The sequence below is a fragment of the Octopus bimaculoides genome, chromosome 4 (genome assembly GCF_046866305.1).
Source record: "Octopus bimaculoides isolate indiv1 chromosome 4, ASM4686630v1, whole genome shotgun sequence".
NCBI classification, from domain to species: Eukaryota; Metazoa; Mollusca; class Cephalopoda; order Octopoda; family Octopodidae; genus Octopus; species Octopus bimaculoides.
Window position 1 is genome coordinate 87,579,194 of NC_142931.1, and position 27,916 is coordinate 87,607,109.

Consider the following 27,916-nt stretch of genomic DNA (forward strand, 5'->3'; position numbering starts at 1 on the left):
TACTTCTCAAGAAAGTCTTTCTAAAAAGAAGACCTAAAAGACAATACCCATAGTTATCAATAGCTTATATTTGTTTCCAGCTGCAACCAGACCATCAAAAATGAAAAAAAAAACCATCAGAATCTCTCTTCAAATACAGCCTAGCATTTTCTCCCTGGCAAAATATCTTCCCACTAAATACTGTATGTTGTTTCTGATAGTTGTCAATACCCCATGCATTAATATAGCCATGTCATCAAATGTTCATGTGCTTGTCCACACGTATATTCAAGTGTTTTGGTTAAATATGCATAAACAATTAATTGCATATCACCCAAAATTTATACAAAAAATATATAAAAAAACTAATGAAGAAAATATTCAAGTATATGTCAATTTATTCCAACAATAGAACAAAAAGATAGCTTTATTACAGGGTAATAAAAAATTTCAACACAAAATATTTCTTCTTCAATATGAGTCATTATGTAATAAAAATTCAATGTATCAAAGGAGACGTGATGTTTTTGTTCCTTAGTTATGCCGCTTTCTGTGAAGAAATAACAGAATAATTTCCTTTTAATATTGATCAATAACTTTTAAAATACATATTGTAAAGTAAAAAGAATTAATGACAATACTTAGCATGTTAAAGGATTGATCAAAATAATCTAAGATTAATGGAATTTTATGCATATGACATGTTAAAACAATAGAGACAACAATAACTTTAAATCAAACAGCAAAATCCTGAAGTTTATTAAAACTAAGAGTCACTTTTTGACACCCAGCTTAATGAAAGAAACAGTGAAACAAAACCAAACTTGTATTTTGGTACATTGCTGCTAGATTTATTTGCTTTAAGAAATTAATTTAAAATGTTACATCTATTCTGACAAAATACTTTCAACAAAACACAGTCGCCATAATAAAACATCCATATCAAATTATGATCCTAAAATATGAAAATGCCCTAAATAATACCATTAGGAAGCACAATTATACTTTAGGTTTCAAAAATAAAATTTTCAAATCTTCCTCATTACTAACCCGGAACAATGTCCTCAAGATAGAATAAGTTGTTTTAGTTATCAAGTACAAATGACCCTTTTTTAAATTGGATGACAGAGCATTAACTATACAGTGTCTTTCATCTTATGAACATTTAGCTAGCAGTGCTATATCATTGTCAGAATGATTGTTGATTCATTTATACCAGAGATCTTACAAGTCAACATTATGATGTATTTAAGCAATGAAATATTTTTAAAAACTAACTAAAATGTCGCAAATAATCAGAAACATATTTTAATCAGATGAAAGCTATAAAGAATTAAAAAATTTGAGGAAGACTGCTACAGCTCTCCTTTGTTACTTTTTAAATTACAGACATAAAAAAATAGTCTTCAAATTATAATTTTGAAAGAATCTCAATGATTTGAATAATTCATTTCCCTTAATATCTCAAACCCAAATAAGTATATACTTTTAGTAACCACCTTTTTGAAAATTATTTCTACATAACTAAATGAAAATGTATGCTGATAAAACCTTGCAATTTCTGATAACATACAGTAAATAGAGCATATATCAAATAATAATAAATCTCATATTAAATTGGGAAGATGACAGCAGTTATTTATTCTGGTAATGATCCAATGCTAATACTAATAAAACTTCAACAATGAAAATAACTACATTATTTTTGTTCCCTACTGCCTAGATGACTATATAAATTATGCAGGAGAGCGGACTGCCTTTCCAGCATACAGCATTTATTAATCTTAAAAAATGATTAATTATATTTATAAAAATCTTTCATTAGAAATCTAAATTAGAAGCATCTTTTGAGTAAGTAGTCAAAAGGAAGATGGCAAGAATAATTGAAAAGTTGGTCCTTGAGTTACAGAAGCATTTACAGTTTGAGAATAGGACAGGAATATGACCAAGTAGCAACATAACAGTCATGTATAAAAACAATATGATAGGCAGGTTACTGCTGATCTGTTTTTAACAAAGGTAACCATACAAAGGGATTGAAATTGCAATAGTTTAAGCTAAAACAGGTAACACTTATATCACTCACAATACCTTTGCATATTTTGTTGCAACAAAACTGTTTTTACAAGACCTAACTGCAGCTCAAAGGGGAATTCAAACATTATTGTCATGAATATTGAACAAGTGAACATAAAGACCTAGTCTTATGTGAGGCAACAGTAATAAAATAATATTCAGTAAACAAATTACTGGTGTATGAATAAGTGTTGTGTGTTTCAAGGGATACCATGACATTTCATTGAATGACACGCTTCATTGTAAATAAATTTTCATTGAAACAAGCTTTTTATTGAGATGATATTTCATCAAATAACTTTTTACAGAAACAGCTTTATGATTCTTTTATTGAAAGAACTTTATAAACTACTGTTTTGTAAAATATTTTTATCTATAAAATAATTTCTAATACAAATAAAGTTCTATAGATCTTTAAAATAGATGAATTTTTTAATATAGGACAAAAATAAAATTTCCATTCAAAACTCTTCTTAAATTCTATGTAATTTATTTAAAAAAAAACAAAAAACAGTCAACGCTGTCTGGCTTCCATTCCAGTGGCACGTAAATAGCACCATTTGAACATGATCGTTACCAGCATCGCCTTACTGGCACTTGTGCCGGTGGCATGTGAAAAAACATTCGAGCGAGGTCGTTGCCAGTGCCGCTGGACTGGCTCTCGTGCAAGTGGCACATAAAAAAAAACACCATTTTGAGTGAGAGCCATTGCCAGTACCGCCTGACTGGCCCTCGTGCCGTTGGCATGTAAAAGCACCTACTACACTCTCGGAGTGGTTGGCGTTAGGAAGGGCATCCAGCTATAGAAACTCTGCCAGATCAGATTGGAGCCTGGTACAGCCTTCTGGTTCGCCAGTCCTGAGTCAAATCGTCCAACCCATGCTAGCATGGAAGGCGGACGTTAAACAATGATGATGATGATGAACTTTAAAATTAGTATAAGGAAGGTAAGAGTGTATATATGTACATATGTGAAAAAGTGTGTGAATGTTTCATTAATTAATTTAAGGTAGAATTATCACAGCTTGATTGTTCTCCATATCATATGACTAACTCTACCAATCAGTGATGAAACTACTTTTGATTGGTTGCAACCAAATGTCCTATAAATAGAATTATTTTACATTATATATATTTAACTCTTTAGCATTTAAACTAGCCATATCCGGCCAAAATAATCTACCTATATTATCTTCAAACTGGCCAGATCTGGCCTCCCATATTTATCCTACAATATTATTCTAAAATAAATAGTCACATTTTTGAAATCTCAAAGCTACAAGGTTAAATATGACTAATTCATATCAATGTGAATAAATAAGCATTACATTTGACAGAGAAATCTGAAGGCTAAAGGGTTAAAAGAAATATGTGCAATCTGTAGCACTTATTTTATATTTCAAATAGTTCCATAGATAAAATTATTCTACAAAATACATCATCATCATCGTTTAACGTCCGCTTTCCATGCTAGCATGGGTTGGACGATTTGACTGAGGACTGGTGAAACCGGATGGCAACACCAGGCTCCAATCTAATTTGGCAGAGTTTCTACAGCTGGATGCCCTTCCTAACGCCAACCACTCAGAGAGTGTAGTGGGTGCTTTTACGTGTCACCCGCACGAAAACGGCCACGCTCGAAATGGTGTCTTTTATGTGTCACCCGCACAAGAGCCAGTCCAGGGGCACTGGCAACGATCTCGCTCGAAAACCCTACAAGGCCAGTCAGGCGGTACTGGCAACGGTCACGCTCAAAATGGTACATCTTATGTGCCACCCACACAAGAGCCAGTCCAGGGGCCCTGGCAACGATCTCACTTGGCTTGCCGGGTCTTCTCACGCACAGCACATTTCCAAAGGTCTCGGTCAGTAGTCATCGCCTCGGTGAGGCCCAATGTTCGAAGGTCTTGCCTCACCACTTCAGCCCAGGTCTTCCTGGGCCTACCTCTTCCACGGGTTGCCTCAACTGTTAGGGAGTGGCACTTTTTCACGCAGCTATCCTCATTCATTCTCACCACATGTCCAAACCAGCGCAATCGTCTCTCTTGCACACCACTACTGATGCTTCTTATGTTCAGCTTTTCTCTCAAGATACTTACACTCTGACGGGTATGCACATTGACATTACACATCCAGCGGAGCATACTGGCTTCATTCCTTGCGAGCTTACGCATGTCCTCAGCAGTCACAGCCCATGTTTCACTACCATGTAGCATGGCTGTTCGTACACATGCGTCATACAGTCTGCCTTTTACTCTGAGTGAGAGTCCCTTTGTCGCCAGCAGGGGTAAGAGCTCTCTAAACTTTGCCCAGGCTATTCTTATTCTAGCAGCTACACTTTCAGCGCACCCACCCCCACTACTAACTTGGTCACCCAGATAGCGGAAGCTATCGACTACCTCTAGTTTTTCTCCCTGGAATGAGATAGAACTTGTTTCCTGTTTGTTTACAGTGTTTATTGCACCTGAACATCTGCCACATACAAAAACTAACTTCGTAGTTAATCTGCCTTTGATATTGCTGCACCTCTTATGTGTCCATAGCTTGCACCGGGTACATCTTATAGAGTTACTACCTACTCCTTTTCTGCATACTGAGCAGGGCCATCTACCTGAAGGGGTTTGTGTTTTATCTACCTTCCTACTTATTTGGATTTTGGTTTTTGCTAGGTTGACTCTAAGGCCCTTCGATTCTAGTCCTTGCTTCCACACCTGAAACTTCTCCTCTAGTTCTGATAGTGACTCCGCAATTAGTGCAAGGTCATCAGCATAGAGGAGCTCCCAGGGGCAACTTGTCTTGAATTCCTCTGTGATCGCCTGGAGGACTATGATAAATAGGAGGGGGCTGAGGACGGAACCTTGGTGGACCCCTACCTCTACCCGGAATTCATTACTGTACTCATTTCCAATCCTCACTTTACTGACAGCATCTCTGTACATGGCTCGCACAGCTCTCACTAACCATTCTTCTATCCCAAGTTTCCTCATTGACCACCAGATAAGAGATCGGGGGACCCTGTCAAAGGCTTTCTCCATGTCAACGAAGGCCAGGTACAGAGGTTTATCCTTGGCTAAATATTTCTCCTGCAGCTGTCTCACTAGAAATATGGCATCAGTGGTGCTTTTACCTGGCACGAACCCAAACTGCATCTCATCTAAATTGATTCGCTCCCTAATTAGTTGGGCTATGACCCTCTCCGTAACTTTCATAACCTGATCTAACAGCTTGATGCCTCTGTAATTTTTGAAGTTTGATAAACAGTAATTTCAATAAAAAGTCAGTTAATGAAATGTTTGATAAAAGTCATGCCATGATTTCAAAGCTATGCTGTACTACAGAATATAAATGTACATTTTTAGCCAACACCATGTATATAAGATATCATCATCATCATCATCGTTTAACGTCCGCTTTCCATGCTAGCATGGGTTGGACGATTTGACTGAGGACTGGTGAAACCGGATGGCAACACCAGGCTCCAGTCTGATTTGGCAGAGTTTCTACAGCTGGATGCCCTTCCTAACGCCAACCACTCATATATATCCTTGTGGATATTTACATCTGTCTATGTATATATATAGTGTTGGTTAAAAATCTGTAGATGTATTCTGTACAACACAGAAATGAAACACAGTAATAATTCATAAATCCAATTAACTACCAACAATGTGTTACATATCCACATTGGTCAATCCAATTTACTTAAATTTCAGTAACTGTGGGTCTATAAGCAGTGTGTCTATGGTCAGTTAAAAAGGATATTCAGTTATTCATGATACCCAGTATAAGATTAAAACTAATCTGGATGTGCCTCTTTTTTCTTCACTAAGATACAGTGTATAAAGGAAAGGTGTTTACACCTGCATCTATAAAATGTTAGCTAAAAAGTCTATAAAAGTATTGGGTAGTACAATATATCAATAAAAAAAATTTGGAACACAATTGCAATTTTTTTTTCTGTAGTTAAGCAAAGCTGAATAATATTCATCCTCTATTTAACATCACCTTAGTTGTGACAAATACCAAGATTAGCAGATTAATCTGCTTCATAAAAAATGAGATAATTTTAATTGGATTAAAGGGAATAATTGCTGGATGTAATTCCTAATTCATGGACTATATTCGCTTCAATTTTTCCAGAAGCTTTAATTTGCAAAAAACAAACATGTTTCATTTTTCTAAATGCATTTATGTAATAGCTTTAGGAGCTACTGAATTTTGTCAAACAATCTTATTTTAGAATTCAGAATATATTTGGAATTATAATTTTAAATCAGTGGATTTCAACCATGTTTTGTCTACAGACCCCTATGATTCCTATTTTACTCTACTGGACCTCCATAGCCATTTGATGTATAAATAAAAAAAATCCTACTGTATTTTTATAATTAAATATCCTTAGGAATTGTATAAAAATTAAAAAATATTTTATGTATTGTAGCAGTTTTTTGTTGGCACTCTGTCGAGGGTTCCAGTTGATCTGATCAACGGAACAGCCTGCTCGTGAAATTAACGTGCAAGTGGCTGAGCACTCCACAGACACATGTACCCTTAACATAGTTCTCGGGGATATTCAGCATGACACAGTGTGACAAGGCTGACCCTTTGAATTACAAGCACAACAGAAACAGGAAGTAAGAGTGAGAGAAAGTTGTGGTGAAAGAGTACAGCAGGGTTCGCCACCATCCCCTGCCGGAGCCTCGTGGAGCTTTAGGTGTTTTCACTCAATAAACACTCACAACGCCCGGTCTGGGAATCGAAACCGCGATTCTATGACTGCGAGTCCACTGCCCTAACCACTGTAGCAGTATAACCAGTTTATATTGTGGATAAATTTTAACAAAATCTTATATGGACCTCAGTTGAGAACCAGTGTTTTAAATTAACCAAAATTTACTGAAAGCTTTAAGACAGATGATCTCTCTCTCTCTCTCTTGTGTCATGGCATATTTATGCCTTTGATGAATCATGACAGATGATGCCAACATTTAAAGTTTTGATTCAACAAACAGCATAAAGACCAATTTTTCAAAAACTAAAAAAAAAAAAAATATCATTGTGTAAGTATGAATCTAGAGGTAAATATTTAAAAAAAATATATTTTCCTGTGAATATTAATTTTCAATCATGCATATATTATTGATTTGCTGAAAGATTCTATAAACAAACTGACAGAACTCCTCTACTGACAAATGGTTTCACAATCAAGATTTCCTTAAATATATATATATATATATATATATATATATATATATATATAATATACAATCGTCAATTTCCCTTTGAGTCTAATGCCATCTTGTTACCTTTGTTAAACAAATCAAAATGAATAAAAGTACATTTGATATACTATTACATTTTAAATGACAGGTATCCATCTGACAGCAAGCCATAAACAACATGTGTCACTATGCCTGCAAAGGACTTTCTGCTAGATATAATGAAACCTGTAAAGGAAAGAGGGAAGTGATGGAGTGACCAGCAATCATATAGCAACCCTTCTAAATCCTGATGTTCCTGTCCATTGGATTTAGTATCAACAGAAAAGAGTATAAATAATAGGTAATGCTACCAGACAGTAGAAATTTATTAATTTGGATCAAAACAAAGCAGCTATATGAAATAGTGATGACCTAGTAAAGGAATAGACAGAACAGAATGAATCTAAAATAGGAAACTTGCTTTAACATATAATGTTCAATCCGTGTTTTCAAACAGAATTACACTAATGAATGTTATTTCATTATCAAAAAAAAAATTTTTTCATGAAATGTTTTTCTAATATCACTTGTAATAAAATCATAAATTTAAAAAAAAGAAATCCAAATACAATAAGAGTGAAATAATATCAATTATATTTGATAAAATGTCATTATTTCATGTTGAGAATAAAAAATATATAAACATTTTGAAGAGTGTTGAAATATATAGAGCATATTGATAACAAAAGTGAAGTATGAAATATAATATACCAACATACCCTTTAATTTTTGTTAACTTTTTCCCTCCCTTCTCCCCTGATACAGGAACTTCCCGTGAATCAGTGACCATCTGCTCATCAAGATCTTGTTGAGTACTTTTTAGAGATTTTTTAACATTTGCAACCTGAAAATGAAGCAAAGACACTTAGCAAATGAAAACAAATACAGTTTTAAATATACAACTTCCATGCTGCATACTTAAAAATAAAAGTAAATTAAAAATTAGACTAAGCATAGGTTTACTGTGTGATTAAGAAGTTTGCTTCCCATCCAGAAGGCTTCAGGTTCAGTTCTACTGCATGGCAGCTTGGACAAGTGTCTTCTACTCAAGTCTTAAGCTGACCAAAGCCTTGTTAATAGAAACGTATGTCTGTGTCTCTTAGTCTTGATATTGTATGATATGTGTAAACAAGACTCACTGTCTCACAAACAGTATTGCTTGTTTCCCAACCTTTCATGCAAACATGTCTGATCATGGGGAAAGATTATCTGGTCAATATAAAGATCCTCAACCGGGAACAAAAAAAAATTAACCAGCCTGGGGGGGTGTTAACAAGTATGTGGAAAACGAATATGAAAAAAAAAAATGTGTACTGACGACCCTGAGGGTGGGGAAGGGATTTTTGGAAAATTCACAAGATCCGATTTTTCCGTCATAACTTCTGGTAAAATGGATATATATTTATCTTACGGAATCCCACGTTTTTGGTTATGAAAGATCTGATTCTGAAAATTTTTTTTCAAAAAATTGCATTTTCAAAATTTAAATGAGGTGCCATCATAAGAAGCATTGGTGTAGGTGCTGGTGTCATGTAAAAGGAACTGATGCTGGTACCTCATAAAAAGGCACTGGTGATGGTACCATGTAAAAAGTATCCAGTACACTGTATAATGGTTGGCATTAAGCCAAAATCGACAATAGAACCTGATGCAGTTCCTGGCCTTGCCAGTTCCTGTCAAGCTATCCAACTCATGTCAACATGGATAACAGATGTTTGATGATGATGATGATGAAAAAATAAAAAGAGATTTTGCTACTTTGGTTATAAACCGATAGATAGGAGTAAATAGTTTGTAGAAAATGTAAATTCCATGTACAAAGCAGTTGATAATTTATATGTGACAGCTTATCAGAAGTGATATTCTTTGGCAGGAACATACTAATTTAAATGAAATAACTGCAATGAAGGGGATATAGTGATAAAAGTTGTAGTGTATTGCTTACTGAAAGGAAAATTGGGGGGGGGGGGTCAAGGAGCACATACATAGTCAATACATTATACAGTAAATACAAAGGCCCTGCTAACTGAATTTTCATTTTGAGTGGGAAAAAGTTTTAGATATCTAACAATTATCTACTTAGTGAATTTGTGGGGAAAATATACATAAAATATGAATGCCTAAAATGTCAATAAATAGCTTCTCACTAACTTCATTTTCAATTTGGAGTTTTGTCTTTAATTTCTTCTCCTTAAGTTTATTGGCTTTGACTATTTGTGTTTCAATTCCCTTCAGCACAGCATCACAACTGTTACACCTGTAAATAAAATAGAAGCACTCATAGAAAAATGATTTAAAAGTTAAATGATTACAGACTTAAGATTACAAATGGTGAGAAAGCTGAGAAGAAATACCTATGTAAAGATAATAATTGCATCCCTTTTGCGGAACAGAAGTTAATTCTAGTGTATGATCAATAATAAAGAAATCTTATGTGAATCAATAGAATTGTTATTGCAATTTAGATCAAAATAAAAATAATAGGAATCAATAACTTTTTAATAAACTACTTATTAATAATGTTTTATTTAAAATCTTCAGTTTTTTTAAAATCTTAGTAAAGATAGGTTTCAAAATTAAATTTCTATTTTATGAAAGTTTGCACTGAATACTAGCTCAAGTATAATGCTGAGATGTCTTACCAAAATCAGCACTTTAATAAAGTCCTACAAGTCCTATACATACTAAACACATACAAAATAGTGATTTCCAGACACTTCAAAACACATGTCAACAATTTATATTTTTCTCTGCTTCTATTATTGTGATTGCAAATCAGAAGACTATAACAATAATCTATGTTAAATAGCTGAACAGGTTCAATTTATGGTTATACAATTTCACAACAAACAGTAGTAATATTATTCTTTCTATCATGCACAAAAAAAGAAAACACTTGTTAATGTCTGAGCTGTATTTCTGCAGAGATAGAACAAACATAAGGCTTTATAAACAATATCTGATAAAAAAAGGAATAAGGTAGTGAGCTTGCAGAATCATTACTGCACCAAGAAAGTGGCATTTCTTCTGACATTCTGAGTTCAAATGCTGCAAGGATCAACTTTGCCTTTCATCCATTTGGAATTGATATAAGTACCAGCTGAACACTAGGATTGACCTAATCAACTAACCCCTTCCCCAAAATTGCTGGCTTTGTGTCAAAATTAGAAATCAATATAAGAATATAAAAATTGATATTGTAACATTATATATGTAAGTCAAATGCATACATCACTACAACCAGCAATGAACTGGAAATAGGAAATATGTCTGACTATATGAGAGAGATATAAATTCAATGATTATCATACAGGCTAATGGCTGATTTGATTAGTTTTTTTTTATTGTCTTTGGTCACTAAGTGTTATTTCCGATTTGCTTCTATCTAGAAATCAAAGGACATGACAACTAATCCCTTCAAACTTTGCTTTTGTCACCTGTAATTTTCCATTATATTTCAGACAGATTCAGTGCTGAGTTACTGAAGAAGAAATACCATTATAGCAAATATTCTGCTCAATACCACAGATTTCCTTGTCAGTTGCTTGACCATAACCACTTGATCATGCCCCTTAGTGGCTGACAATATGTGCATCTCTGATCATGAGCAGGAGTAGTGGGGAGTATCATAGCCAAGCGTTAAGAGGGATTCTTTAGGGGTTTGAATAAATATCATAACAAAAGCAAAGTTTGAAGGAAATATTAGCCATTTTTTGTACTTTCTAGGGATAAGCAAATAGAAAATAACAGTTGAACCCAAGGACAAAAATCATGTTACACATGTGTTGATAATTAAGTGGATCTTTGAACTAATGGTAAATGACAAAGTATTTCATCCTTCTTTTACTCTACGTATACAGGGTTTTATCTGAATCAAGCAATCACAAATATATGGGAACATTTCAAAATTAAATGGCTTTTCTATCTCAAACAAAAATTATAACTGAATTGTATTTGAGTAATACATATTTTACTGTACACTGTTTGGTAATATGATGTTTACAAAATTAATATGATCGATAAAAGCATACCATTCTTGTAAAACAGAAATAATTTCTGGAATAGCTTCTGAACGAATATCTCGCCCAATAGCATAATCTACTTCAAGTTGTTTATTTTTTTGATCTAACTTCCCTTTGATGATGCCAGCATAAATAGCTTCAATAATTAAGTCCTGAAATTAAAGAAATTCATTATTAAAAAATACTGAAGAAATTTTAAAGATTGATATGAATATGTAATACATGACAAAAATGAAAAACTGAATATTTTAAAATCATCATCATCACTATCCTCATCATTTAACATCCATGTTTCATGCTGGCATAGGTTGGGTGATTTGACAGATTCCAAAGGGCCTAAGGACTGTATCATGCTCCAGTGTCTGCTTTGGCATGGTTTCTACAGCTAGATGCTCTTCCTAATGCCAACCCTTTTACTTTTTTCATGCCACTTGCAAGACTACAAATCCTGAGGGAGAACTTTACACTAGGAACTGAGGGTTTAAAGTATGAGAGGAGAACTAGTGCAGAGCATGTTTCTTGCTGTAGAAAAGATACATGACTACACAAATTTTAGAAGAGAGGGAGGAAGTGAATGGGTAGAAAGGGATAAAAATAGTGGTGATGAGGTGTCAGGGTAGACACTCAAGGCACGAAGTGAGTAGAAGTGAGTGGGATAAAGAGACTGGGACTCTGGGTGGGGTAAAAGTTGCAAGAGAGTATGGGGGAGTGAGAGATGGGGGAATGTGTAATGGTAGGGGAGGTAGGTGACCACTGTAAAAACTGGGAAGGTTTGAAGGGTGGATGTAGTGAATGACACATGAGTTAAGGGGATGGGGAGGAAGGAGATGACTGACATGCAGATCAGCAGAAAAGTAATGATAAGCGGCGAGCTGGCAGAAACGTTAGCGCGCCGGGGAAATGCTTAGCAGTATGTCGTCTGCTGTTACATTCTGAGTTCAAATTCCGCCGAGGTCAACTTTGCCTTTCATCCTTTTGGGGTTGATAAATTAAGTACCGGTTCGCGCACTGGGGTCGATGTAATCGACTTAATCCCTTTGTCTGTCCTTGTTTGTCCCCTCTATGTTTAGCCCCTTGTGGGCAATAAAGAAATAAGAAAAGTAATGATAATGCAGTAGACAGGAGAAGCTTGAGAGAGATGATATGTGGTTGTATAGGTTGCAGGAGAGATAGGGTGGAATGATTAATATAAGGTGTAGGTGGAGAGAACAGTATTAATGTATGAAGAATGGATAAGTGAAAATAAACAGCATCAAAGAAGAGCTGGAGTTAGAGAGATCATGGGTATGGAGGTATCATAAAACTTTGCCTTACATTTATAAACTTTGAGTTCAATTTCAGGAGAGTTTCGCACAAGGGTGTCTCCTCTATCTTAATTATTGCCCAATCTTTAAAAGCTACTACCAAAAAAAAATTCAGGATTAGTTGTCCATGAGGACATTTTGATATAGACAAGCTAGTATCAATGTGGAGTTAACCAAGGAATTAGGAGAAAAAAAACCCCTAAAATATGGGATAAACCCAATCTAAGTTACTTTTATAATGCAACAGAAATAATTATACAGTATAATGTTTAACAATGCAACAAAAAGATGATATTCATTATGCAAGAAATTTCATTAATTATGGAAGTCAGAGATAGAAAAAAAATACTTTTAAACTGGAAAATAAAATATCCATGAGCAGAGATGTAAAGAAACAAACTTATATTAATCTTACCTCCAAGTCTCTTAAATTAGGAAGGTCTAATTCCTTAGATAACAGAGTATATGGAATGCACTGGAATATAATGAAAATCAGTTAAAATGTTTAACCCATAAATATAAATTCATATATATTTTAATAGTTTTTTCTGCTGCCAATTATCTACAATTGCTGAAATAATATAGCCAAATGTAACCGGAAGTGATTGGGAGTATTATAAAAATTACTAAGAAATTTAAATTTTAGCATATAGTGTTTGAAAAATGCATTTGTTTAAACCTTCAGCATTCAGATTACTCTGTCAAATGTAATGCTTATTTATTCACATTGCTTTGAATTAATCATCCATTATTTCATAGCTTCAAGATTTTGATGAAGTAATTGTTTATTTTAAGAATGATAATGTAGGGTGGGTGCAAGAGGCCAGATCTGGCTGGTTTGAAAGTAAAACTGGTAGAATATTTGGGTCAGATACGGCTAGTTTAAATGCTAAAGAATGAAACTACAAATTTTCTTGATTCTAAGATTAAAACAATTACACACAGGATTAGAGATACTTCATTGGAGGTTATATTTGTTGAATCAATTAAAAAAAAAATTGTCTGGATATTTATTTGTTTAAAATAACCAGATTAAATATATGTAATTATTGAAAAGATTCACTTATGATGTTTTTAGCCTTTAGCATTTAACTTTCTGTTGAAGGTAATGCTTATTCATTCATATTGTTTTGAATTAATTGTGCATTATGTTGTAGCTTTGAAATTTTGAAGATGTGATAATCTATTTTTAGAATGACATTGCAGGGTAGGTGTGAGAGGCTGGATTTGGCCAGTTTCAACATAAAACATGGTAGAATATTTGGGCTGGATATGGCCAGTTTAAAGGCTGAAGAGTTACAGCTCTAACACAGCACAGTTTGACATCAGACACTAACATTTCTCATAGACATCAAACTGAAAATGAATACTTCCTGAGAATTTTGACCAATTTATAATATTATAAGTAGCTAAGAACATAGAACATTATAATCATTTATAACTGATCATAAAAAGTTTCAAATAAATAGTCCATTAAGAATATTTCTGATCTTGAGCCAATGAGACACTCTCTACATGGTACATGGTCATTCAGCCTACTAGAAATACTAAACAAATTGCCCTCAAATCACACCCTGCTATCTTCAAAAAGTACAGACACATTAATCAATGATGGTCCTAGCTGGAATATGTTAGATCACAAGTATGCAGGACCAGGAATGACTTAGGTGAAACAACAAGATATTTTGGACTTTAAAGCAAGATAGATTACTCTCTTCGATTAACTCTAACATAAAATAGATTACTCCACTTATGATACACACATACTACACAATACTAAAATCTACAGGGAAAACTTGACAGACATTGACTTACTTTCTGTTTAGTTGCTATAGATACCAGTGTAAGATGTCGTAATTTAAGCAATTGAAAATTTGTTATCTCTGGTAGTTTATCTTTTTGTTCTGTAAAAAAAAAAAGAATTAACCAGTGGTAACAAGTAAAATAATTAATCCCTGTTATAACAAATCAGATGAGAAGTTTAGTAGCTGGCAAAAAAAAAATGCAATATTTTAAGGTTAAAATATATGGAATGCACTGAAATATAATGAAAATCAGTTAAAACGTTTTACCCATAAATATAAATACATATATATTTTAATAGTTTTTCCTGCTGCCAATTATCTACATTTGCTGAAGTAATATAGCCAAATGTAACCAGAAGTGAATGGGAGTATTATAAAAATTACTAAGAAATTTAAATTTTAGCATATAGTGCTTGAAAAATGCATTTGTTTAAACCTTCAGCATTCAGATTACTCTGTCAAGTGAAATATAATACATTGCTTTGAATTAATTGTGCATTATCTTGTAACTTCAATATTTTGATGATGTGATTGTTTATTTTTAGAATGACACTGAAGGGTATATGTGAGAGGCCAGATCTGGTCAGTTTAAACATATACTAGGTTGAATATTTGAGCCAGATACAGGCAGTTTAAATGATATAGGGTGATATAGATAAGTAAAAACAGATGGATAAATGTATGCTTATCCCCAACCATTTGATTCATTTACTGTTTTATGTCTCATCAAATTTGATTATAATGATATATCATCATCATCAACATTAAACATCTGTAATCCATGCTGGCATGGGTTGTACGGTTTGACAGAAGCTAGCAAGGTCAAGAGCCACACTAGGTTCCATAGCCTGTTTTGGCATGGTTTCTACAGCTGAATGCTCCTCTACCTAATGCCAACCACTTTACTGAATGTACTGGGTGCATTTTACATGGCACTAGCATGCAGCACTGATTTCTCAATGCACCAAGTCTGCATCATCTCCATCTTGCTGTAAAATAAATATACTATGTAAAATGCATAATTTTACTTTCTAATATTTCATGGATCAAAAACAAATACCAGTTTGGTGCCTTCAGTGAATACTGCCAAATGAAAGGAATTCAAAAGAACAATCATACTATGTTGTCCACTGCACACATTAACAAGAAACCTGTTCAGATCTTAGGCAGAGGAGTCCATTTGCAAAATATATTGCAGTCTTCATCCAATGTTGGTACAACCAGCAATAAGCCTGCAACTTGTTCTGGAAGGTACAGAGTGAAAACAAAGGATGTGTGTCCCAGGACTCCAAAGTGAAATGTCACAACCCTTATGGGTAAAGAGGAAGAATAAACAGAGGTGGTCAAATGCTACTGGCTAGACATAGTCAGTGACTCCTCTACAAGGTTCTGTTGCTCTGGTATCAATTTTAATATTTCAAAACTCAAAATATCATTTGAAGGTAGCAAAGCTGGCAGATATGTTAAAGCACTGGAAAAAAATGCCTTGTGATATTTCTACTGATTCATTATATTCTGAATTCAAATTCCACCAAGGTTAACTTTGCCATTCTGCTTTTTGAAGTCGATAAAATAACAGTTGCTAGTCTTGTGCAAAAATTTGAAACCAATATTTCAAAACTCAGAACAAATTAGTTTATTATTATCCATTTTATTGAGTTTTAGGTATTTATATAGTTTTTTACCAGCCACAAATTATGAAAAAGAAAACAAATTTTTTTCACTATTGTAAAAAGTGTCTCTAAGTGATCTCTTGAGTTGCTAAAAATAGCAGCTAAATTCTCTCCAACCACACTTCACTGGCTTTAAAAAAATGAAGGATACATTACATAATGTATTTCTAGATATACAAAAGTAAAATAGGATAGTCAGGCTAGAAACCTTTGATCATAGGTCTGCTCAAATAGATTTCATCAGGGACTAAACAAGTTCAATTTAATATTCCTAAATGAAGGTTGACTTGTTTTCTTAAATGTCTAATGAAATCTTTAGAATATTAACAGTACAATTAACTATTATTATCTCCAGGCTTATAGCAGTATATAATGTTGGAAGTGTCAACATTAATGAAATGTTTTAATTTACTAAACCACAGAAGAACGTAACAAAAACATAGCCAGTAATGGTTAGAAAAGCATTATTTTAAAGGAATATTGAATTGACATCTAATTAAAACAAGACAAAAAAACCAACTGCAAATTAAACTGATTCTAATGTTGTGGTTATGAAATATGAAAAGAGATAAAGCACAAATAGATTTTAACAGATTTTGCTTTTACATACAGTTAAAAGCAGTTTTACAGATAGATTATCATCATCATTATCATCGTCGTTTAACGTCCGCTTTCCATGCTAGCATGGGTTGGATGATTTGACTGAGGACTGGTGGACCAGGAGGCAACACCAGGCTCCAATCTGATTTGGCAGAGTTTCTACAGCTGGATGCCCTTCCTAACGCCAACCACTCCGAGAGTGTAGTGGGCGCTTTTACATGCCGCCAGCATGAGGACCAGTCAGGCGGTACTGGCAACGGCCATGCTCGAAATGGTGTATTTGACGTGCCTCCTGCACAGGAGCCAGTCCATCGGCACAAGTGCCAGGAAGGCGACGTTGGTAATGATCACGCTGGTGCTATTTACATACCACCGGCATGGAAGCCAGATTTAACCCTTTTACTATGGAAAGCGGATATATCCAGTCAAAATTTCATTATCCTACCCTTAATTGCACAAAGTAGTTTGAAATCTTTTACCGTTATATTTTTTACTAGTTTCAATTATTAGACTGTGGCCATTTTGGGGAACCGCCTTGAAAAATTTTTAATTGAATTGAATCAACCCCAAGACTAATTTTCGGATCTTTTTTAAAACGGGGGCCACATTTTTCATTAACGAAACACTTTGAAACTTGGAACACTGGTAGAATGTGTCATATAAAACATCTTTTTCTCTTAGTCTTCTTAAAAAAAAAAGAAATCCATAAATTATTCCATGTTAAAGTTGTCGTATTTCTGTAATTTCAACCAATCACTGACGTCCATTCAGCCAATATACATTAAGCGCCGACTACATAAACAAACGATTCTGAAACAATTAACCCTAACCCTAACCCTAGGGTTAGGGTTAGGGTTAGGGTTAAAGCAAATTTAAAATGAAAAAAGCAAATAAAACGAAGAATCGTTTGTTTATGTAGTCGGCACTTAATGTATATCGGCTGAATGGACGTCAGTGATTGGTTGAAATTATCGAAATAAGACAATTTTTTACATGAAATAAATTCGAATACAAAAATATTTTTCTGTTCTATAACACAAAATAGATAAGTATACGAAGTTTGAAAGTCTTTCGGTACCAAAAACACTACGTAAAACATTAATGAAAAATGTGGCCCCCGTTTTAAAAAAGATCCTAATTTTCTTAAGCCTGGTACTTATTGTTCTCTTTTGCTGAACAATTAAGTTATGGGGACATAAACACACCAACACTGGTTGCCAAGTAGAGGTGCTAGACAAACACAGACACAAAGACACGCACACAAGATATATATATATATATATGACAAGGTGTTTTCAATTTCTGTCAATCAAATTCACTCACAAAGCTTTGGTCTGCCCATGGCTATAGTAGAAGACACTTGCCCAAGGTGCCACACAGAGGGAGTGAACCTGGAACCATGTGGTTGGGAAGCAAGCTTCTTACCACACAGTCATGCCTGCACCTATATTATATACCAATATATTTTTTGTTGTGGAATGTCTCATGTTTGAAACTACTTTTGTTGCAAAAGTCAAGTTTATTGAGGAAATGGGACTTGTATGAAAAAAAAAAAAATCTTTTAGATATTTAACATCATTATTGAGAATAACCATGAAATTTAGTTTTGCAGTAAAAGAATTAATGATTATTAAAATAAGAGAACACAATCACAATTAAAATAAAATCTTACCTTTGTAATCATTATATGTTCCATAAGCAAAAAGGTTAAAGAGTCGAAAATAAGGGGCTGTTTGTTCATCATGTTCCAGCTATTCGAAAAATACATAAACAAAACAATTAATTTAATCATATCAAACTGAACAGAATAACATCTACATAATCATCATTGCTTTTAAAGTCCATTTTCTATGGCCTGATGCCGTTCCTGTCGTCAACCTTCACCCGTTTCCAAGTATGGTAACATTTCTCCATGATTAGACATGTTTTTATGGAAGACTGGAGATGAAGGAACACCAATTGCTTGATGGTGATACTCATTTACAGCAATCATGCAATGTCAAGGCAAGGACACAGTAAAACAAACACACACAGACACACACATATATATTGTTGGCACTCCGTCGCTTACGACGTTGAGGGTTCCAGTTGATTCGATCAATGGAACAGCCTGCTCGTGAAATTGACGTGCAAATGGTTGAGCACTCCACAGACATGTGTACCCTTAACGTAGTTCTCGGGGATATTCAGCGTGACACAATGTGTGACAAGGCTGACCCTTTGAATTACAGGCACAACAGAAGCAGGAAGAAAGAGTGAGAGAAAGTTGTGGTGGAAGAGTACAGCAGGGTTCGCCACCATCCCCTGCCAGAGCCTCGTGGAGCTTTAGGTATTTTCGCTCAATAAACACTCACAACGCCCGGCCTGGGAATCGAAACCACGATCCTGTGACTGCGAGTCTGCTGCCCTAACCATATCATATATATATACGTGTATATATATATATATATGTAACTACATGTAAACTGTTGTCAATTTTTTTCCTCCTTCTTCCTTTTCTTTTGGACTTTCCTGTCTCCTGTTTCCGAAGAAGAGCTTTGTTTGAAACAATCACTCTTTCTTTCCTTCTCTGAGCGTCCTATTAATACTTTGCATGTACCATGTCCTCGCATTGTGGTTTTTTTCTTGTCTTCTTTTCTCTGTATTCTGATTAATTATATATATATATATATATATATATATATATATATATATATATATATATATATATATACACACACACACATATGCCATGCTGCCACATCTAACAGGCCCAACCAATCACACAGATGTTCCTTTGACATAGCACAATGAGTAAATTGCAATTAAGTTACTTAGAAGATCTGGTAGATATACATGACAGTCTTCTTTCAGTTTCAGTCTACAAGCTCCACTCACAAGGCTTTGGTTGAACTAGGGCATATAGCAGAAGATACTTGCTCAAGGTGCCAGTAGTGTCAACTGAAACCAGAACCATGTGGTTGGGAAGCAAACTTCTTAACCATGTAGCCACACCTACAGGAAGTGTAAAAAAACAAAACAAAACAAAAAACATATCTTCAAAGAGAGCAAATACAAATGTATTTCAGGTTTTACCTGTTGGATGTTGGGTGAATCAAGGAGTTCTCCAAATACAAATATCCCTGGGTGATCTAAAACCTGTTGTATAAGTTTGACAGCTTCTTCACCTTTCACTGTATTGGCCTTTTCTATAAATCCTTCCAGGCGGTTGACTAATGTTTTTTCTGTCATATTGTTTAAATCACTATTAAGAGAAATATTTAATAATGAAAACAAACATTAAAGACAAATGGCTTTTAAAATTTGTATTTCTTTTAAGAGTTCTGAACTATAACCAGAGTAACTTACTGTAAAACTATGTAACCCTTTTGATACTGTCTTGGGCTTATTAAGCCCAAGACAGCCCCTAGTGCTAGGATATAAACTCCTTATTACATACTGATTTAATTTAAAATCTTCCATTAAAGTTTCATATCAATTTGCATACCAAACAGAAAATTTCTGATGACAGTTAAATTAGTGATTCTCAACCATTTTTTATCTATGGACCTCTTTGATTACTATTTTATTTGGGTAGACCCCCATACCCATTCAATGTTTAAAAACCAGTTTTATAGATATTTCTTTCAGAATTCCTAGTTTGTTTATCACATATTCATTTATGAAGGCTGAATTACGTAAAACATCAGAAAAATAAATCTGTTTCTTGCAATAAATACATCTAAAGCAAAAGTTTTCCATGGCCCCAATTTACTATTTTGCTTGTGTGGACCCTACACAATCTTATATGGACTACAAGGGGTCATAGGAGCCCTGGTTGAGAACCACTAGGTTAAATAAATAACCCATCAGGCTGATCAGCAGACATACAACAGTCACCAGCTCATAGATGAGCAGTTTCTTCTTTGTCTGTTCAACTAATATTACATCATCTAAGGTGGCAAGCTGGCATTAGCACACCAGGAAAATGCTTAGTGGCATTTCACCCATGTTTACATTCTGAGTTCAAATTCTGCCAGGGTTGACTTTGCCTTTCATCCTTTTGGGATCAATAAAATAAGTACAAGTTGAACACTGGGGCTGATGTAATCAACGTAATCTCTCCTCCAAACTTGTGCCAAAATTTGAAACCAATATTCTAACACCATCTGTTTTTAGCTGGCAACATGATTCCTGTACCAATGCACATCCAACACACCTGGCTTTCCTACCTTGTTACCACTGTTGTATTTTACCACCCACATTTTACACTGAACACTTTCTAAATTCCTCCTCCTCAGATACTGATTTAACAGATGTCACACTGCATCAATCTCAACAGTCTGAGAAGGCCTTTAGGGTCACGAGCAGTATTTCTCTTATGACTGACTTTTTTTTTTTTTAATGTAACAATTAGAACAAATAGCAGAAGCATAAATAACAATTGATAGGTAAATGACGACAACTAATCTCCTTATTTTAGAGATTGAATGGATAAACTTTAGTTTTCAATAATCTATCTAGCACCATTGTCTTAAATGAAAGAAACAAATAAGAACAGGAGTACATTGATGCAACATACAAAGTCTGCTTAAAGGTTAAACAATATCTCAGTCTCAATACTGAAAGTAATTTGAATAGTAGAACGTATGCCAAATTATAAGAGTCAGAACATAGACATTCTTATCAGTTATTTTGAATTTTAGAATCACACAAAGTAGATTGTTGAAATTTGTAAACAATAAAAATACAGGCACGTTTTATAAATGATGAAAGAGCCTTTATAAATAGTTTGTGAAACAAAATGCCAAAGTATCTAAATATATAGATTGCAAAGTCCAATATAGAAAACAAATGGAGACATATTGTCTGACTGTCATGGCTTCCAGAGACAGCACGCCAAAAGTTGATTTTAATAGAAAAAACAAGGAGATAAATACATAATGTTAAAATGTAATATGATTGGGCATACAGTTAGAAAGCCTACACATAATAACCATATGTAATGCAACTGAAGGGAAAAAAAGACAATAGACAACTAATCAGCCACAAAGCAACATCCGATTGAATTTAGATACATAATGAAGATAATTTTTAAAGCTTAAAATGATTCCAGACTGTAAAATACATATTTTAGAATCCTTATATAGCAACAGAGTGCAAGCAATAAAAATAGCTAACATTTCATTGCAGTTCAGTAAACAAGAGTCTCATTATGAATATTCATCGCAAAACAACTTGTGTGTTTCATTGAAAAGAGATGAGTCTAGCTGACAGTGTGCAAACAACATGCTCTCTTATAAAACAAACATTGGTTATTTTTGCATCTGCACAATAATGCTATTGAAAGATTTTTGCCCTAACCTCAACTGCCAGTGCTGCATTTTCAGTAACAAATGCATGTATGCATTCATTTTACAATATCAGCCATCATAGAATGCTACTTTATATATCAAAATCCATGTAAAATCTACTCAGAAGTAACAAAGAGTAAAAACATTGAGATAATTTATGCTTGAACTGGCATTAGAAAAAAAAAACTGTTTCATATTTATGAAAGGTAATTGTACGAGTTATATACTAAGTATAATCAAAGGACAATAACCAAATATGATACTTTAACATATTTACATATCCACCTCCCTGCCCACCTCTCTCTTTCTCTCTTTTCATCATAGTCCAAGACACATGGTTTGACTAGGTTTGATTCAAAATGTTGAAAGAAGAAAAGAAGAAACACCAAATATAGGTTGCAAGCTAAGAACTTCATTTAATTTTGACTTTTTTTTTCCTGCTGTTTTTGCAGATTCCCATGACTCTGCTGTCATCCAATTCCATTTTTATGAATTTGAATTGGGAGCTTGAATCTTAGTGAATCTTTCATTAGCTGATTACACAACCATAGATGCCATCCCTATGGAGGTGTTGCAGTTACTCTCTCGATAGAGCTTTGTAATCCTGACTGTTGATATTCTAGGATTCCTCTGCTCAGCATCAATGTAAGAAGCACTTTTGGCTCAGCTGAGTTCTGCTACCTCTTCACAATCCACCATGCTGCAGTCCCATGACTTCACTGTATCCCTGGCAGGGTGACTAAACAGGTGCTATACCTTGCCAAAGGGCAGCTTGTAACTATGCAAGGTACAGTCATCACTCCCATGTAATATTTTCAAAATATCTGCATACCCTAATTTTGACTTTAAATATATCTCTCATTCCATTCCTTAATATCCTTTTGTATGGAAACAAGTTGGTGCAAATGACTGACACATTCACACTGCCTAACTTTAGAACATTGTCCCAGCTACGATCAGCAAACTGGGTCTGCCACCACTACAATACCTCCCCCTGGATAACTAAATGCCCACCCTTTTATAGTTTCCAACTACTACTAACTGGATACATTATACCTCTTTGACTTAGCCCTTCAGTAAGGGTAATCAAAGATGGCATCCTGAGTAGTGAAGACAGCCTATCAAGAAAGCCAGACAGTCTGAACGAGTTGGGAAGTATATGAAAGGAGTTCCATCCTATTCATACAATGGAGACAGAAACATCAGCACAAGATACACAGAGAGAGAGAGAGCTACCTATCTAGATGACAGGAAGGAATAAATAGAGGAAACATGGACTCCACAAACCATAAAGAAATCATGTCAAAAAACATGAGATTTATAACAAAGTTGGCCAGTTTTTTTTCTTTTGGTTGCACCATGTGTCTTAGATGATAAAGAATTGTGATAAGAATTGAGACCTAACCAATGCCAAAATGAAAAAGAGAACATGAAAGGATAATGATTTCTATACCAATAGAGATTTGAAAGTATTTCAAATTCAGTTGTTATTTGAACTGATTAGAGATATTTCTACAACTAAATGTTATTTCTAATACTCAAACACAATATTAAGCATTGTTCATTTTTCAACCAAATTCTCAAAGATGTGTAAAAATATTGTTACTTATCCAAAAAAATGTAAACAAAAGACATAAAAATCAGTCATCAAACACATGGTACTCATCATCACCATTTAGTGTCTACTTTCCATGCTGGCATGGGTTAGATGGTTTTACTGAAACTGGTAAGCTGGAGAGCTGCACCAGATTCCAATCTGATTTGGTATGGTTTCTACAGCTTGATGCTCTTCCTGATGTCAACCACTCCAAGAGTGTAATGGGTGCTTTTTACATGCCAGTTACATGACACTGGCATTGGCCACAACTACAATTTGATTTGGCTTGACGAGTCTTCTCAAGCACTATATATTCTTTTACATAAAACTAATATCCTTTGCTGCTTTAATCCTTTAGCATTTAAACCAACCATATCAAGCCCAAATATTCTATGTGATTTATGTTCAAACAGGACAGATCTGATCTCTCACTTCTACTCTACAGTATCATTCTGGAAAATAAATAATCATATCATCGAAATCTGAAAGCAACAAGATAAGGCATGCTTAATTAAAAACAAAGTGAATAAAAAAGTATGATAAAGCAATTTGATAAAGCAACTTGATAAAGCAATTTGAAGGCTAAAGAGTTAATCGATGAGAGAAAGGGAGCGTAATAAATGATACGTGTAGAGATATACATTAACTTCTATTTTTGCAGAGTTTTTTGATTACTGTTCCAAGAAGACCAAGTTTCCAACTTCTCATGGGTGTTATATTCCAAAGCCCTCCGCCATAGGTAAAAATCCGCAAAGTAGAAACAGTACTGTACTGTATATTTTTTTAATTTTTTATAATTTGTATATATTTATTTTATTATAAATGCAAAACAACACCACAGAGGAAATGATGTAAGCTTAAATAATAAACCACAATATGGTGAGGCATTATTGTACAAATAAACTTAGATTTATCCTGTTTTATAGAATAATTCCATAATGAACTAAAATGGTCATCAAGTTTATGTGATATTGTTAAGGCAATTAAAGACACAATGCATTGATGTAAAATTTTTAGTTTTCTAAATGATACACAAAATGTGCTATGTTGGTTTGAAAGTCAAAATCAATTTAGACAAAACTGAGGGCCTTTTAATCTTTTGCTTGGGAAATCTGTCCTGTATCTCACATGCGATACACAGGACAGACTTTCATGGTGTCCATCTATTGTATATGATATACATTTCCAATTTTTTTTCCAACCACCAGAGTAACCTGGGACTTGTGAAAGGAAAGTTTATATTTACTCAGAACAAATGAAACAAGGTCTAACTGAACGACTGAAAGTAAGAATGGACTTGTGAAAATGCTTTGGACAGGCAAAAGGATTAAGAATGAGTAAAAATATTTGAATTGCAAACCAAGATAGTAAAAACTAAAACTAAGAAACTATGCTCAAAAGCAATGTATTGAGTCTAATAATAGACTACATTTGAAGAGCTAACATATTCGATCCTTATCAAGGTGGGATAACAGAGTTAATGAAAGATGGATTGTAAGAGTTCATCTTTCCTTCTGGATTTTCAGAAGTATTTTGGCCAATGTCTCAGTAGTTCTTTAAATATTTATGTGTATGGTGTGGAGATGATAGATTTACTCTTCATTTCTTCAAGATCAATAAGCTATCAACCAATAGTATATGCAAGCCTCAACAGCTGTGGTTCTAAACCCTTTTAATATCCAGACAAGATCAAAACCTTGATTTTTTTAGGGGCTGCACAAAAATAAATAAAATACAAGTCAATTACAGAGAAATGTATTATATTTCTAGAAAGACTGTCAGGGCCCCCAGAAGAATGATTGAACCACTGCTTTACATGGTCACCCAAACTGTTAGAAATGGCAGTCAAGTCACATCTTACTGCCTTATAAAAAAAAGACATTGAAAAATGTAGTCCTTGATACATTATGTCTGAAACAAGATGAAATGGTCATTGCTGGAACACCTTTGATAATATATATGCTCAATCAGGTTGATTTGGGGGTTTAAGAGCAACATATCAGTTGATTCAGTTATATTTCTAAAACATTCTTGTCATTAACTACCACTGGATTTCCAAAAGAAACAGCCATACCCAAAATTACTGTTGAAATTTGAGTACAGACACAGAATTAATTTCCATAAGAGGAATAATAAATGAAAATCCTTTTACTCTGATGTAAAAAAAAATCATATTGGCTGATTATAGTTTGCACAAATAAACTTCAACATTCTATGACTGGCATATCCGAGTCGGTGCAGTTTACAACATTTCAGCCCTGGTCAAAACTATGTATGTTGTAAATTCATACTTCTGTTTCTATTTTCACGTAGAGTGCATCCAAAAGCGCAGCATTCTTCTTTTAAGTCGACAGGGTGTAAATATAAAGATTTGACGCCTCCTCTAACATAATGTTGACGTTATAAACTGAATATCTAGCGTAATAGATTTTTCTCGTTCAGCAGTATTTTTTTTCTTTTCCTTAATCAGCCAGATTGTAACATTAAACAGAAGTTAAACATATTGTAGATTCAATATATAATATCAACGAGAGACCAATATGAAACATTGTTTATAAGCAACGGTTAAAGGAGAGTCAGAGACATAAAAAAAAAGAACTAAATTAGACTGATGTTTAAAGAACCTGTCATTGCCTTAAGTATCAAATGATGGATTAAAATTGTCCAAACTTTAACGGCCAGTGGTGGAAACGAGTGCTTCTTTGAACGATATTTTAATGTAAAACATAATCATATTAAGGTTCAAATATTTACATAATTTCGAACCAGTGTAGTTATCAATTAAATAGACAGAGTATGTATGCATAATATATATATATATATATATATATATATATATATATATATATATATATATATATATATGTATGTATGTATACATACACAGCGGACAAAAGATAAGTTCAAGAACAAATGATACGAAAGAACTACAATGGACCAGAAAGAGTTAGGTGGATGGTACAGCATTTAAAGGGACATAACTAATGAATCTTTTACAATATTAATTCTTACCCACCGTTTCTTGTATTTTATTTATTTATAATGATTAGTTTGAACAGATTTTTATCACCTGCAAGTAAATAAATTCAAATTGCATATTTATGTTACTATATCAAGAGTATTAAAAATTACGTTTCTCGTCATTATATCCGAAAACCTGTGACAAATTCTTGAACCCCGACTACACAATCACACCATGCCAAATACATATTTTGCTAACAATGATAGTGCATCACCTAAAGTTTCTGGCATCATTCAGCTGTCATGACTCCAATATTAACGGGAAAAAAAAAAACATTGTTGAAGTCAGCAATTAAATGTTCAGGAAATAAGAATCTTTTGAAGTGGAACATTATCTATTTTCAGTGAAGTGAAACGAACTGGAAACGTCCCATATGTGTGTGTGTGTGTATATGTATGTATGTATATATGTGTTGAAACTCCTGTAATAATGATACATTAACGCACTAATACATATTATAAGTGAAACAATAGCAGATTATTAAAATTTGTGGTTATCTCAAACTGAAAGTATCAAGAAAGATATTTATTGCACTGAAATATTCCAGAAAACTTTGTAGAATTAATGAAGCTTTATTGGGGGACTCACCCGCACCCCCCCCCCCCTCAATACATCTGGGATGCGAACTACCAGTAAAACAATGCCACGACTCGATTTCAACTCCCGATAAAAATATTAAGGTGTTTCCGTGTTTGGTATGAATGTCATTACTATCTTTTCGCTACCCCTATTATATCCGAATTTTATGCATATGAGAAATTGATTATTTTGGAGTTCTTAGATTTTTCTAAATATCGATCTTTTAATTAAAGATCTTCTAATTACAATCTACAAAATAACATACGAGAAATGTTTAAAAACAATGATATTTTGTTAAATTACAAAAGATATAATTACAGCAAATTAACTTTTCGACTTCTTAGCCAAAACATTGTTATTCCTTGACAAAAGCTGTATCATTATTCAGCTGTATCCTTCATCGCTAATGAAGTCCAGCAGCTTTCTGCCCCCAAAATAGGATTAATTAATTCACGTCATCTAACAGATGATGCGATAAATCTGGAAAGAAAAATATTTTGTAGTCTCAATACAAAACTTACTCAATAAAAACTTAGTAAACAATCGGAAAATTGCCGATACTTGAAGCTGATTCTGAGGTACTCACTTCCGCTGTGATTTTTCGTTTTGACAGTGTAGCACTGCTGAAGCAATCGCTATTTCCGGTTTCACAGTCTCAAACCACT

At 33.9% G+C, this 27,916-nt stretch overlaps 1 protein-coding gene across 6 annotated transcripts; it reads right to left on the reverse strand.

Annotated features, from left to right (window-relative positions):
- Window positions 1-359: 359 nt before the first annotated feature.
- On the reverse strand, window positions 360-27,916 carry LOC106870224 (COP9 signalosome complex subunit 7b). 6 transcript variants are annotated; one of them, XR_016241575.1, is made up of 11 exons: window positions 27,838-27,916; window positions 27,570-27,731; window positions 19,796-19,964; window positions 18,393-18,471; window positions 14,458-14,546; window positions 13,058-13,117; window positions 11,348-11,490; window positions 9,468-9,573; window positions 8,036-8,160; window positions 7,412-7,502; window positions 360-529 (listed from the first exon to the last, which is right to left on the reverse strand). XR_016241575.1 is itself a non-coding variant. In XM_014916237.3 (10 exons), exons 2-10 carry the CDS (start codon window positions 27,602-27,604, stop codon window positions 514-516), a joined length of 822 nt encoding a protein of 273 aa, XP_014771723.1. In that variant the 5' UTR covers window positions 27,605-27,731; window positions 27,838-27,914; the 3' UTR covers window positions 360-513. The 6 variants fall into 6 exon arrangements, 4 of the variants coding, with proteins under 4 accessions (XP_014771723.1, XP_052823163.1, XP_014771724.1 ...); XR_016241576.1 differs by lacking the exon at window positions 27,570-27,731 and having other exon boundaries at window positions 27,773-27,912; XM_014916237.3 differs by lacking the exon at window positions 7,412-7,502 and having other exon boundaries at window positions 27,838-27,914.